Source organism: Pteropus medius, unplaced genomic scaffold (assembly GCF_902729225.1).
Source record: "Pteropus medius unplaced genomic scaffold, Ma_sr-lr_union100, whole genome shotgun sequence".
Taxonomy (NCBI): Eukaryota; Metazoa; Chordata; class Mammalia; order Chiroptera; family Pteropodidae; genus Pteropus; species Pteropus medius.
Window position 1 is genome coordinate 12,520,743 of NW_024349802.1, and position 15,290 is coordinate 12,536,032.

Genomic DNA, 15,290 nt, shown 5'->3' on the forward strand with positions numbered 1-15,290 from the left:
GCATGACCACAACAAATGTCCAAAATAGGTAAAAGCAGACTGTGGGGCTTTTAAGCTTGGACTAGAAAAATAACTGAAAACCTACTAATATCACTTTTCATCCTAATGATTTTCACTCACCAAATCAGGATTTTACTTTTGCGTTGTAATGAACATACATGCTTGCACAAAATGTGTCTTAAGTGTAAAACATATCCTGAAACTTAGTTTTTTTTAAAAAAAAAATGAAAATAGCTCTTTTTGCTACTTACAGAAAAAATTCTACTTTTTAAAAATGACAACTTATTAAAAAAAGAAAGAAAAAAGAAAAAGTCACCCCAAAGCCCACCCACCAAGACATAGACAGGTGATGTTCACTTTCCTTATGTCTTTATGTACGTCCACACAGAGATACGTTGAGGAGCCCATATAGATATAGATTTAGGATGCTTTCAAAATGGCATGCTATATCTGCTGTTTTAAACATGGTACTCAACCTATGAAAACATTCAATTTCACTAGCAAGAAAATGCAAATTAAAAATAATTTAACAAGTTGGTGATAATATTTGCAAAGAGCAAAAAGATTTACAGGTCTTAGTATTAGTGAGAGTGTAGGAAATTGGCTCTCTTCACGCACTCTGTTGGTCAGATAAATTGGTGGAATCTTTCTGAGGGTAGTTTGGCGATATATATCAAAATTTTAAATACGTGTTACCTTCGACTCAGCAATTTCACGTCTAGGAACTGACCCTTAGGAGATAGTTGGGCAAATGTAAAACTGTGTTTTCAAGGATGGTCTTTGGATATATTGGTTACTAATTGGAAGCAACCTAAATATCCATGGAAAGATGATGGGTAAGTGGATAGTGGCGCATCCATACAGTGGGATCCAATGCAGTTGTTGATTTATTAAGCTGGAAAGATAACTACAACATATTAAATAGGGCAGTTATTTTTAAAGATCTACCAACAATTACTTTTTTTTTTTTACTTGGAATTCTTCTGTCAGCAGGAGGAACACCAATTATTTGAACTTTCTATTTGTTAAGATTTTAGAAGATATTTATTATATTGAGATATAAACCAGTTAGGTGTATTAAAATACTATTATGCTGCTTATTGACTTTGCTCAATTCCAAATCATGTGGTCTATATATTATCTCTTCATACGAAGTGGTTGGTGAGTTTTTTTCTGGTGGTTTCCAGTCCTACTGTTCATTGTTCTCTATTTGTGGGCATGTTTGTCTGTTAGACTGTAAGCCCTGCTTTGGGAAGAGATGAGATCTTGGTAGCCTTCTGTCTACCCCCAGACATAGAACCATGCAAATAATAGGTGCTTGCCAGTGAGGTGGTGAATTTGATTCTTGATATTCTGTAAAGCATGCAACAAAGTTATCTTTGGTTAGTAAGGAACTCTGTATCCTTACTTATTCATGTGTAGTCTAGTGCAGTGACAACTTGGTGAGGCACTGGATCATTTTAGAACAAGATGGGACATAGATGTAATGTTTAATTGGGTGACTCTACTGCTTCTAAAGGAACTTATCCAGACATCAGTGTTTGATGCACATTGTCAGGGGCGGGAGGAGGTCAGCAGTTTTGTACCTGCGTGGGTGGCCCACCCCCCTGTAAGGAGGGCTCACGCCATGACACCACTCAGTGGGCATCAGGCCTGTGTTCTGTGACAAAGCTGAGGATGGCCACGCGCACCGCCCCCCCCAGTGATGTCTCTATTACACTACAGCAGTAGACACTCACACAGTGACTGAGTCAGAGGCTGAGTCAGCAGGCCAGTTTGGAGGTGCTTGCGTTCACCACCCAACCAGGATTTGTCAGCGCTTGTCATGTACTCGGAGCAGTGCCAAAGGGTTGGGGATTAACAGTTGATTCATGCCTATTGTTTTCATTATTTTCTTTTTTATATTTAGCATGTTTTGTCCCCAATTACATAGGTGAGATAAACCCACTGAGGAAAATTCAGAAAATATAGCAAAGCATTCAGATATTATAAAATGAGCCATTTACCAACTCCAGAGATAAATAGATTAACGTTTTGGTATATAGCCTTTCAGACTTATTTTCTTTTAAATAAATATGTCCTTTCCACACACACATACACACAAATCCATATCATGATGGATTGATACCTAAAATCGGTGAAGAGCAAAAGGCAGAGCTCTGAGATATTTAGAACTTCTCTTTGTCAATGGGTAAATATAAAATTATGAGGCATAACATATCAAGATCACCCTCTGAATATTTCAGGTGAATTACAGTGATGGCTAGGACTATAATGGGAGAAGGGGGTGTTTGGAGCCTAGAGGAAATTGGATTTGAGGAGTTCTCCCCCAATATTTTTATACAAGTAAAAGAAGGTTATAATAAATATCAAAAGTGATTTAAAGAAAGAAAAGCCATAAAACTGTAACATGTCACTGAAGAAATAATGAAGGTCAGGATATATAAACTGTTTCATAGCTACCATTGATGGGATGCCGCCAACGTGCCAGTCACGCTGTCAGGCAGGTTCTGTTCATTGTCACTCAGACTCCCCTTAAGCCCTTAATGCTGGTAGTTACTATCCATTACTATCTGCATTTTAGACAAGGCTCAGAGTGGGTGAGTAACTTGCCAAAGCGTCAGAGGCATGAAATTCAATTATGAGCCTGAGATTGAGTGATCCATTGGTCGATTGATTACCAACTGGAAGAACCTCCTAAAAAAAAATCTGCTCCCTATGAAGCAGCCACTGTCTTGCCTACCTCCAAACCCTTGAAATTATACCATTTGATCCATATTTCAGCCAACAGCCTACTACAGGCTACCTATTATTCTGATGATCTCATCTCCTTAACCCTTAGCGGGAGCATGAAAAGCACTGGACTGTGTCTACATCCTGAACTATGGCTTAGGTTATAGCTTCAAGAGAGCGTTTCCTGTGCCCAGTGTTACTTGGTAATTTGATATAGGTTAAAGCAATCCCCAGACTAAAATCACTCTCCAGGCTGCCTTTTTGTAGACATACATCTTCATAAAAGAGAAGAAAAGGGGTTTGGCTTTGGCTGTGAATTACAGCTAAGCCTTAATTATCTAGTTATTAGGATACGACGAAAGGATCATTGAAACCAGAAATAATTTCAAAACCTGGGACCATTGGCTTCAGCTCTCTTTCTAGTCAAATCTTTTACCAGAGATACCAGAAGGGATAAAATCAGATCGCTTCTATTTCTATACTTTTCTCACAAAGACTAGCATATACAGAGTCAAACCTGTCTAAATTAATTATGAGAAGGATGGAGCAGGTGATGTGGAGGATTTTAGATGCTGAATAAACTCTTTGTGCTTCTCGAGGGCAGGGATGTAGCTAATTTATCTTTGCACCCCTTTCAGTACCTAAAGTACTTAGATACAGGAGGCGTTTGACAAAATGTTGGTTAAATTGAGTTATTAAACTTTTTATCCTCTTATGTGACCCTTCTAGAATAAAAGTTTTATGAATGACATATCAATTCCTAGAATCCAGGCTCTGAAGTTTTTGTAAAAAGCCCAGAGGACACACCTATAGCATGTGGTCGATGCTCAAGAAACATTTTTGGAATGAATGAAGTGGGACTAGGTATTCCGGAATGACTGACAGATGAGTTACCAAAATTTCAATCAATGTCTTCTCTTTGTCTATGTGATAATATGTTTGAGTATTTTGAGAGAATACCGCAAGAAACTCTTTTATGTTTGTGCCTAAAATAAGGCAAGGTAGAGGGCAGGAATCCTACTGGAAACAATAACAAACAGAGACTAATTGTTGCTTTATAGTTTGTATCACTCAACGTAACAAGATTTCTGGAAACCTCAAACCTTGGCCGAGTCTGGAAGCTTGTCAGCCTTATACTTACTGAGCCGTACAAAAGCCCGTCGGAGTCCATGGCCAAGTACTGGCCACTCTCGGTGCTCTTTATATACACCTCCCCCACACTTTCCGCACTGAGCTGCAGCTGAACTGAAATAAAAATAACACGAGCAAAAGTAAATAAACACTAGGCTTTTGCCAATAGGGCCTGGCAGCCAGGACAGTTAGCCATGGAAAATTCTGCTCATTCATTTCACAGAGCCCTCAAGGATGAGCCTCAGATTAATCAAAACATAGAAATACAGTTCCCTTTTTCTTTTCCCTCCAAAGAAAGCTGTCCATTGGGAATGGTGTTCTTGAGAGGAGAGATGAAGCAGGCATGCCTACCCTTCCCCGTCTGCTTGTTATAAAATGACCCTGTGCAATTTCACAGCACCTCGCTCCTTTCTCTTTCTCTATCACTTGCAGGGAAATAACCACGGGAAGAAGTGGCGTTCGCTTCCTGTGGCTCTGTGGTCCCAGTGATCCTGGGGTGCTGTAGAGTGGGCACCTGACCAGCCTGAGTGTGTTCTGTCTCAGTCATCAACCTGCCTTGTAGGGGGTGCCTTTTTACAGCCGGGACTTTCTAGGCCTGGGAGCTTCTCGTCAACAGACTTATTTTCCCAAACCTGACAGTGTTATTTTCCTGGACAGAAGAGGTTCACGGGAAGTTGGATTATTTGGCACATCTGAAACTCAGCGAACTCACTCACAGGGAAGTTCAGTCATCCCCCAACTTCTGTGGCAACCCGACTGGGTAGAGACCCTGGCTTCAGATGGGGAAAATGAAGCACTTACCTCAAAATGCAGGGATGGGAACAGTTGTTCTCACCTAGGGGCAGTTTTGTTCTTCAGGGGACATTTAGCCATATCTGGAGACTTTTTTGTTGTCCTAGCTGAAGTGGGATGGTGCTATTGGCACCTAGTGGGTGGAGATCAGGGATGCTGCTACACATCCTGCAAAGCACAGGGCAGCCCTTCACAACAAGGAATTATCCAGGCCCAAAAGTCACTAGTGCCAAGGTTGAAAAACCTCAAGGTTGAGGTCAAGGGCATAAGTTACCCTGAGTTACACTCCCCATTTATGCTGACAGGTACTCCCAAGCTGCCTTGCCCACGGCTGGATACCTAATTAGAGTCCGATATCCATTTTGTAATTATTCATTTACTCACTCTCCCCAGGGATGCTCTGGAGGGAGGTGCTTTGATGGTTCACATTGGGAGTTGAACTTAATTTTGGACTCTTCTGAACAGTTTCTTTGGTTACCAGACTGTCACAACCATCATTATGACTAGGAGTGAAACCTAGACCAGGACTAGTGAGCACTCAAAAGTTCCACAGGAGGATGAGCTGACCTCTTAAGGGTCAGCTTTGTTCAGAGGCCAAGGAGCAGGGAGGCTGGAAGAAACACAGGGCTTTGGTGGGCATATCTGGACCCCTCATTGCTTTTTCTTCATTTTCATTTTTTTATTTAATTTCTTTGAATAGGAAATATATTCCCATATTTCAAATTTGGAAACAATACAAGAGGAAACAGTGAAAATTCTCCCTTCTTCCTACCTCCCACTTGCAACCAATGGGGATACAGCAGTAAACAAGCTAGACAAGATTCTCGTCCTTCCTCCCAGAGCACCTTCCCCTGGGAGACAGAAACAAGCCCCTCCTAGATATATTTTAGCTGTATCCTTCTAGAGAGATTTTATGCACATATGTGCAAATGCACGTTATTCCTCCTGGCTGTTTTTACACAAATGTTAAGATGCTATCTGTATAGTTCTGCACCTTGTTTTGTTTTTTGTTTTTTCTTAACAACTAATTGGAGATCTTCCCACCTCTTTACTGAAAGAATTAACTTTGTTCTTTTTGCCAGTTGAATTGTGTTCCATTATGTGGCTATGCCATAATCATGTAACCACTTCCCTATTAATACGCTCATATTTTCTCATTTCCCTCTGTTTTCCTTGTCTTCTGATTCATCCCAGATGAGGTGCATAGTTATATCCCTCTTAGTGAAGATGCATTTCTCTCATCCTTGGACATCTTTGCCTCACTCAGGGCCTCCTCTAGCTTCCTGTGTAATGGAGTTTATCTAATTCAGAGGAAGGAAATTGGAAGCCACTGATCTCCTACACGAGTCCTCCTAAATTCTGTTCGCTCTGAGAGAGCAGGACAAAAGCCCTCCCCACCCCATTGTGATCTGGGACTCCTCCCTTCTAGCCTCAAGTCACACCATTGCTCACTCAGTCACTACTTCGCCCGTTCAACTCTGACAAATACACCACGCTCTTTCTCACCTCGGGGCCTTTACACAAGCTCTACCCTCTCTGGCACCCTCTTTCCCCGAGACTCACAAAGCTGGTCCTTCTCCTCCTCCCGTCTTCAGCCTAAATATCCCCTCTTCGGAGAGGCCTTTTCCACCCCAGCACCTACAGTATGGCGCTCCTTACTGAGGTCCCTTCACCGCCACTCTCCTTACCGCCCCTGCCAGTGCCCCTTTGGCCACCACAGCGTCGTCTCTCTCGACTCCTTGTCTGCTTCCTTCATGGCAAGTTGTACGAAGCGCAATTATTTTCCCCTTTAGGGCTTTACTCATCGACTTCTGCCTCCCCGGGAGAATGCGCCTTTGGGAGAAGGGGCAGGGATGTTGTCTGTCCTGTTCCCCCTTAGGTCTCCCGCACATCTCACAGTGCCCTGCCCTCTGGGGACAACTAATATATATTTGTTGAATGACCAGTATTTGCAGAGATCCATCATCAATAAGCTGCGCACCTTGAGTTATGTTTCCATTATTGCCTTGTGGAGTGAAGTAAGATGGGACCGAGTAGAGAATTGTAAGGCTCAAGGATGGGCTCTGCCACCAACCCTCTGCATGACCTTGGCCAGGCTATTTAACCTCTCCTTCTCAGTAAAATGAGAGAGGTTTGGATTCAGTCTCTAAAGTTTTTTTTCCAGCTCTATCGATCTATAAAGCAAGCGAATATGTTGACTAACAATGTATGATAGAATAGTATTCAGCAATAACAAGGAACAAAGCACTGACATATGCCATGATAGGGATGAACTCTGAAAACATGGTAAATGAAAGAAGCCAGTCGCAAAAGTACATATATTTTGTGAGTTCATTTGCATGACGCGTCCAGATGAGGCCAACCCGTAGAGACAGGAAGCAGATGAGTGGCTGCCGGGGCTGGCGGGGGGAAGATGGGGCAGAGGAGGAGACTTATGGTTAGGAGGCGTAGGATTTCTTTTTGGGGGGATGAAAATGTTCTAAAATTGATTGTGGAGATGGTTGCACTGAATGTAAGAAAAACCACTGAATGGTATACTTTAAATCAGTGAATTGTACAGTATGTGGACTTATCTCAGTAAAGCTGTTTTTTCTTAGGCTCTGTGTTTTCATTTATGGTTTTCAGAGAACTTTCACATATATTTTTCTGTCTATCAATTTTCAGCATAATCCTGCTTGTTTAAGACAGACCAAAGGAAAGGGATAACAATTTACTGATCAATTTCAATGTTCGGGGCAGCATGCTAGTTTCTACCCTGGTATGAATTGTGTAAAATTAGAATGTAGGCTCCAGAATCAAACTGCGTGATTTTTAAATCCCGGCTTGGCTATGCGTTAGCTGTGTGATCATTGAGCGAGTTATTTACCTCTATTTCCTTATCTGTAATGATAGTGCCTGCTTCATGGAATTGTAATGAGGATGAAGTGATCTAATGCATGGACAGTGCCCAGCACTATCATTTCTGCCATGCTTAGGTGACCTCATCGCTCCTCATAGCACTCCCTAGAGGAAGGTGGCACCAGCTCTGTCCTATAAGTGAGAAGACTGCAGCTCGGCGAGAGCACATTTTCCCCAATGTTACACTTGTCATCTGGGGCAAAACTATGACCAGAACCCAGGTTTGAGATTCCAAGTATCCTGCTTCTTCCTCTCTTTCATATAACACCTTGGGCTCCGATAATGGGAAACAGTGGTCCAAATCAAGCCATCCTCTCATCTTCTTCGAATTCCTTGTGTTCAAGGTCAGACATGTGCAAGGTGGTGGATGGTCATCCAGGTCCCCTTTCGTAGCCATAGAATGGAGTGATGTTAGTCCCCTGAGACTTCTTCCCATCTACCATCCATATATGTAGGTATTTAGTCAAACACATTATAGGTGCAACAGAAATCCCAAATTGCAAATCCTTTTAGGTAATCAAAGATTTTTTTCTTAAAATAGACTGTATTTTTTAGAGCAGTTTTAGGTTCACATTAAAATAGGGAGGAAGGTACAGAGATTTCCCATGTACCCTCCTCGTCCCCATCATCGACATTCCCCACCAGAGTTGGTGCATTTGTTATAACTGATAAAACTACACTCACATATCATTGTGACCAAGGAAGGTTTTTATAAAGCTTTTTATTCCCTAGTTCATTTCTTTTTTATGTCTTAAATAGTTCCCATTCATCTCACTGTGGGGAGAAGTAGAGTTTACTTTGCCGTCTGTGGAGTCCCCTCTTGGCCATGTAAAGGCCTCACAGAGGTAAACATGAGCCAGCACTGCTTGGCACATGATCCAGTGCTCGGCCGTGAGCCCCAACACCAGGGTTGTTACACTGGTGAGAGTTCGTCTCAAGAGTTTCCTCTGTAAATATTATTTCTCCAGGATGTCCAAGTTTCATAGCTCATTTTCACTGGATTTCTTTCTGGCTAAGTTTCCTAACATATATCCTTCTGCAAGCAGAGCTGGCAGGAAGGAGTAACACCCAGCCCGAGCTGCTCGTGTAACCAGCTAGGTGTCCAACTCCCTAGTGTGACTTCATTCCAGTTTTCCAAACCTACATCCTCCTGCAGCTGCTTCTGAGGAAGAGTGGGGAGGAAGAGTGGGGAGGAGAGAGCAGGAGAAAGGGGCTCAGAAAGAGAGGGAGGAGCTGGCCACACAGCCGGGCTGAAGCAGAAGCTCCTCCCTCTTGGAGCCCTGGGGAACGTCAGGCAGCCGGCGTATTCATTTTCTGTCTATTGTGTGCTGGGAACTGAGCGCCAAGCCAGACAAGGGCCCTGCATTCCGGGGCTTACGCCCAGTTAGGGATACAGAAGACCCCATGAATGCTAAAGCAACACAATAGCAAAAAAAAAAAAAAGAAATCACTTGTTTTTGAGCTAAAAGCAACCAAAAGTGTGCAACACTACAACAATAGATATATAGATATACAGATATTCTGTCAAAGAATAGCAGAAAGTATCCAGTGGAAAGAGAAAATTACAAAAGAATATTTATAGAAAATCCTTGATGGAAATTTTATTAAAAAAATAATAAAACAATATGCATAGTTCATAAATATATAGGGAGTAAAATACAAGAATATACGCTAGGTACAGACCAAATTCATACCCATGGCCGCTCTGGGGAGGATGGAGAAGGACTAAGACTGGGGAGGGGAGTGGAGGGAACTTCCCCTTCATACTAACTTCATACTAACTTCTTTCTTTTCTTTCTTTTTTTTTTTTTTCACTTTTCATTTCTTTAAAAACACAGTTCTAAGGCAAGAACAGCCAGCTGGTAACATTGGTTAATCTTGGGTGATGGATCTGCTGGTGTTGGCGGAATTCCCTTCCTTACTTTTCAGGGGATGGCTGACATATAAAGCCCGGTTCTTAGTCAATGGGCAAACACTCAGAGCTGGCCAAAACTTCCGTTTCTTGCTCCTGGTGCCCCCTGTGATGCTCTATGACCCAGCTAAGGCTTGACCCCAGGGACCATCTAGTCCTCAACATAGGTGTCCATAAAGATGTCTTCTTGGGGACAGACAGGGAACCAGGAAAGCTGATGAGGCAGGACAGGGGTGAGGGGCCATTAAAGTCACACCTCTGTGTTCAGCTTCCTTTTCCAGCATCTTCTACTCAGTTAGCACCAGAGCAAGGGAATACCTCCTGTTTGTCCTTTACTGGGAATGCATTTGAGTGTGCTAGTTTGGGAAGGGCCCAGATGTTGAAAATAAATGTCGAATTACTGAAATGTACAAGATCACGTTGTAGATTGTGCTCCTCCCTGCCCCCTGCTCATCTTTTGGACCCCTTATGGGTCTTTACTTAGAGGAACCTATGTCAAGAGGAACCCAGCATTTCCAAGTGGCAGTGCTGGCCCCCCAACTAGCTGTTTTACCTCTTTTTCTGAGCAACTGTAAGTCTGTTCTCTGGTTTTCTCTTCTGCCCCCCAGAGCCCTCCATTAGCTCCTAGTAGTAACTTATTTGCGGTAAGATATGTGATTCCTACTTTCCAAGGAGAGAAAGAAGGAAAAGGTGTTACGAGCCTGTCAGTGCCAAGAGAAGTAAGCCTTGGGGCACTACTCCTCCTTTCCAAGCCCTAAGCCATCCTCGCTGGCATCTTCTTGTCCCACCCTAGGAATTTTTGAAGATAAGATTACAACTGGTACCTTTAGTGAGACAACTGCGCAGAGGGAAGTTCTGCTTCTGCAGCAGTAGGTGGCCTTTAAGCCCGCTTTCCACCTCTGCTCTCCAAAGAGAGGCCAAAAGAGATTACGTGCCTGGTTTATTCTGGGTTGAGACTTCCCGTCCTTTGCTGTGTTTACCTAAAGTGAGGTCAGCCTCAGTCAGAGCTCCTTGAGGTTGTTTTATGTCAGTGGCATTTATAATTAAAACGGAGCCACAAGCGAGGCTCCGTAAAACATTAGAGAAAGACGGCAAAGAAAAAAAAGGAGTTTGTGGGAAGAAAAATTCCAGTGGTTTGGAATACATACATATCTGAAAAAGACTTTTCTTAGAATATGTAAAGGCATCTGCTTCTCCTTTAAGGTCTGAAAAAGGTGCCTGGAAAATTTTGATATAGTCCGTGGACTGTGTGATATTTAAAAAAAAAGAAAAACTTTCACCAGAAAAATCCCTTCTGTATATCAGATAAGGGGTGTGTGGGGAAGAAAGGCAGGGAGTCCTTTGGCATCACCTCCGACCCAGGTGAGAACACCCCACTGGGGAGAGCTTTCCTGCCTGAAGACCTGCCCTGCTCTCCGACTTCAGCGGCAGGGCCCAGGTTTAGGTTTGACCACCTCAGTCATGTGAAAAGTTGTTTTGACTTTTAGCCCAAGCTGGTGGGGAGCAAAGTTCCTTGACCATTAGGTGCCGAGTCATGGCAAACCAGAGAACGGAAGCCTGGACCGCCTGGAAAACGAGGGGCGGGAGGGACTTCACTGAAGATAAGGAGCCTGCCCTTTAGAAAGGGCTGCGAAGTTGCATTCTTTTGACCAGCCAACTCTCCTACTGCCTTTAGGATGTGGTTTGATTTATAAATATTTGATTGGCACACTTTGCTCAGAACATTTCCATTTGTGTGGTGAGTGGTGCCGGTAATCCTGCTCCCCACACGGCCTCTTACGTGCTGGGGAGGCAAGGGGTACGAGGCCGCAGGAAGAGGCTGCAGGTTTGAGACGCTCATGAGCTTATTATTCTTCTCCAGTTATTATTCCTATTTATGAATCCCATCGAGGAATAAGTCATGGTTTCCATCGCTGGAGAGGAAACTCCAGCAGGAGTGGAATCTGACATGAAGTTCCTTCTCACTCTGCCTGAGACAGCTCGCTCTGCCGGAGAAGTTAGACAGGGCAGAGCTTGCCTGGCCAGTGCCCGGGCACGTTAGACCTACAAGCCAGGCCTTGAGAGTGCCAACCCTAGACAGTTTCCGAGATGCTGAGATGAAAAGTCACCCTCAGTTCACATAACAGACTCCAAAGATCAGATGGTTAGAGAAAGAAGGCCAGGAGCCTAGGGATGATGGTGAAGGTGACACACACCATTTTTCGATCACTCTTCATATGCCTGGAAGTGTGTTAACACTTTTATAAACATGATCACTCTTAAAATTTCTGCTTTCTTATGAGACAGGTACCCTTGTCATCCTTGCTTTTTTTTTTTAAATTTAATTTTTTTGCTTTAAGTATAGTTGGTATACAATATTAGTGATATTAGTTTCAGGTGTACAATATAGTAATTCGACATTTTTATACCTTACAATGTAATCACCCCACTAATTCTAGTAATCATCTGTCACCGTGCAAACTTATCACAAAGTCATTGGCTGTATTCCCCTTCACCTGTTTCGCCCAGCCCCCCACCCCCCTTTCCTCTGGTAACCATCCTTTTGGTCTCTGTTTCTATGTGTCTGTTTTCGTCCTGTTTTATTTTATTTTATTTTTTTAGATTCCACAAATTAGTGAAACCATACAATATTTGTCTCTCTGCCTGACCTATTTCACTTAGCATGATACCCTCTAGATCCATCCCTGCTGTGGCAAATGGTAAGATTTCATTGTTTTATTGCTGTGTAATATTCCATTGTGTGTGCACACGCACATACATGTGCTACATCTTCTTTATCCATTCATCTGTTGATGGATATCTGGGTTCCTTCTATATCTTGGCTATTGTAAATAATGCTGCAGTGAACATAGGCATGCATATGTCTGTTCGAATTGGTGTTTTCTTTTTCTTCAGATAAAGACCCAGAAGTGGAATTGCCGGGTCATATGGTAGACCTATTTTTAGTTTTTTGAGGAATCTCCATACTGTTTTCCATAGTGGCCGCACTAACTTGCAGCCCCACCAACAGTGCACAAGGCTTCCCTTTTCTATACATCCTCGCCAACGCATGATACTTGTTGACTTTTTGATAATAGCCGTTCTGACTGGCGTGAGGTAGTATCTCGTGGTTTTGATTTGCATTTTTGCCTGATGATTAGTGATGTCGAGCATCTTTTCATATGTCTGTTGGCCATCTATATGTCTTCTTTGGAGAAATGTCTTTTCATGTCCTCTGCCTATTTTTTAATCAGATCATTTATTTTTTTGTTGTTGTTATTGGGTCATATGAGTTTCTTATATATGTTGACAATCAAGTATCAGATATATCATTGGCGAAAATATTTTCCTATTCAGTGGGTTGTCTTTTAATTTTGTTCATGGCTTTGTCATCCTTGTTTTTAATATGAGGAAACTGAGGTACATGGAGAAGAAGTAACTTTCCCAAGGAGACATGGAACTAGTAAACAGTGGCGATGCGACCTGTGTCTACATCCATCGCATGACAGCCTGTGTAAATCCAGTATGTTTGTTTAATCAGTTTGTGGGGCAAAACTACTGTCATAGTGTTGATATCAGGGGTGGTAGTGGGATATGGAAAGAGCCTTAGTCTTGGAAGAAGAAGCTGGGGTTCTGTGCCAAGCTTTCCTAGTTACCAGCTGGTCACAGGCCCTATTAGCTCAGCATTCGCAGAGTGATGATAATTTGTAACCTCACGGGGTTGTGGCTAGGTAGAAATGAAAGAGTCTAGTGCAATGCCTGGCACATCCAGGTGCTCAGTTGGTATTTATTGAATATATTGTTGAATTTGGATTTATCTGCTACTAATATAATTAATTAATTCATTCATCAAATTAATGTTTATTAGACATTATACCAAGTGCTAGGCAATATATTAGCTATAAAAATTGCATTGTTGGAGACAAAGTCCCCATCCTCAAAGAGCCTATGAGGGAGAAAACTATTAAATAATCATACAAATAAATGTGGAATTTCAACTCCAAAGAGAGTTGCCTGGTACACTCCTCAAATGTTGTGTCTGAAATGGAACTGGCCATCTTTCCCTGTGCCTGTTCTTCCAGAATCCGCCCTCTCATGATGACACCTCCATTTACCTGTCTCCCAAAGTAAAGCTGTGGGAGTCACCATGAATCTTCCCACAACCAGCACCCGTGCCCCTTCTCATAATCTGCAGCGATTACTCTCTGCTTTTGCCTGGCATTTGTAATATGCAGACGCTCACAGCCCATAGTGGGAACTGCCTGCCACCGTAATATGAGGAATTGTAAAGGGGCAAACCAAAACGTCTTCTCTGCAGACCAGAAATTCCCACCAGTGGAGACGTGTTACTCAGGCCTGCATTACAGTGGCCTATGTACAAGCATTCATCACAGGTTTATACTGCTACAAGAGAGGCTTTGTGTTAGGTGCTTGGGAGCTTTTCTCCTGGAGGTAGGAAGAAGACAAATTTGAAAACTTCTCAATTTTCCCTAGGGCAGACTGACTGTGAAAGGAGTATTTTTGTTTTGTCCTGTTTTTTGTTTTTTCGCCTTGTAGAGCCAGAAGGCATGCAGTTCTTATGTGCTTTATGTAGATTTATTTAAATATTTGATTGGCTTTTAGACATAATTCTTCCTGAAGGAAGTCTTAGAGTATGGCTCTCTACCTGTGACCACAGCCTCTAGTCATGCTCAAACTAATGATCATGGAATAGCAACCATCCCCTTGTCAGACTGTTCTATCAGCTAGCCAGGATCATCCACTCCATGCCTGTCCAAGTTGATTCTGTAGAATAATCATTGAAATTCAGAAGGGTTGTAGCAGTACTGCCACCGGGCAGAAGAGGGCGACAGAACCACACTCGGTGGGCACATTCAATCCAGGGAGTCCTCTCTGCGGCAGGATCTCATGCGTTTTCAGCCTTGTAAAAGCCCGCAAGGCAGTGTTATGATTCCCATTCTACAGGTGAGGAAATGGAGGCTCAGTATTTTCCCCAAGACAAGACATCTGGGGACCGTGGAGACATCTAAAGTTCCAGATGGAAGAGGAAGATTGGAGGGTCATGGGGCTGGGGGTCTGAGGCTGCTTCTGCAGAATATTTTTATTCAAAATAGAGAGAATGGCAGTTGGCCAGTGCTGCTCCAGTTAGAAGGTGGCAGGCAGGAATATAAACTCAAGCTTTTTGTTTCTAAATCTCGGGCCCCTGGCTCTGCAGAGGTTCTGTGGATGATCCAGTTCTGGCACCAACAGGTACAGAGATGGATTTCTGCTTACTCACCCCACTTACTCTGGTTTCTGTCTTCCTTGACGCTTGTTCTTTGTTCTAGAATAAGTAAATAGACTAATACGACAACTCTAAATGTTGTCAGAGAGGTATTGAATCAAAACCTAAAGCTAGACCCCTGACTTTCCTGGAAAGCAGTATTTTCGAAGAGAAAAGACTAGGGAAGGTCCTTAAGTGTTATGCTATATTTCCATATGCCGATTTGAATATATGGAAATCTTGATGATGACGATGACAATAGCAATATTAATCAACATGTGCTGATATGGTACTCTGGGCCAAGGGACTATGCTCAGAAGTTTCATGACATTATCTCGTTTAATCCTCTCAAGGAACATGTGAAGCGAGTAGGAGTATTTTAAAAGTGAGGCCAGAAAGGTTGAGTAACTTGCCCAACTTCACATGGCTAATAATTAATGTAACATTACTTGGACACAGACCTTCTCATCCTCCACCCTCCCAAGGCTACCTTATGCTACATCCCAAGGGTTCTTGGCCTCTTAGGTAGCCGAATCAGAAGTACTGCTCAAAAGCTATCCCATTGTCACCTACTCAGAGTGC

At 42.8% G+C, this 15,290-nt stretch overlaps 1 protein-coding gene across 9 annotated transcripts in view; it reads right to left on the reverse strand.

Annotated features, from left to right (window-relative positions):
- The window catches only part of FGF1 (fibroblast growth factor 1), a 90,994-nt gene that overhangs the window by 3,562 nt on the left and 72,142 nt on the right, over positions 1-15,290 (reverse strand). For 7 of the 9 annotated variants that reach the window (XM_039836415.1, XM_039836420.1, XM_039836418.1 and 4 more), the window contains one exon: positions 3,875-3,978. The exons of the other annotated variants lie outside the window; for them this stretch is intronic. In XM_039836415.1, the coding sequence (XP_039692349.1) occupies positions 3,875-3,978 (104 nt within the window). The remainder of the gene's footprint in view (positions 1-3,874; positions 3,979-15,290) is intronic. 9 annotated transcript variants of the gene reach the window in all.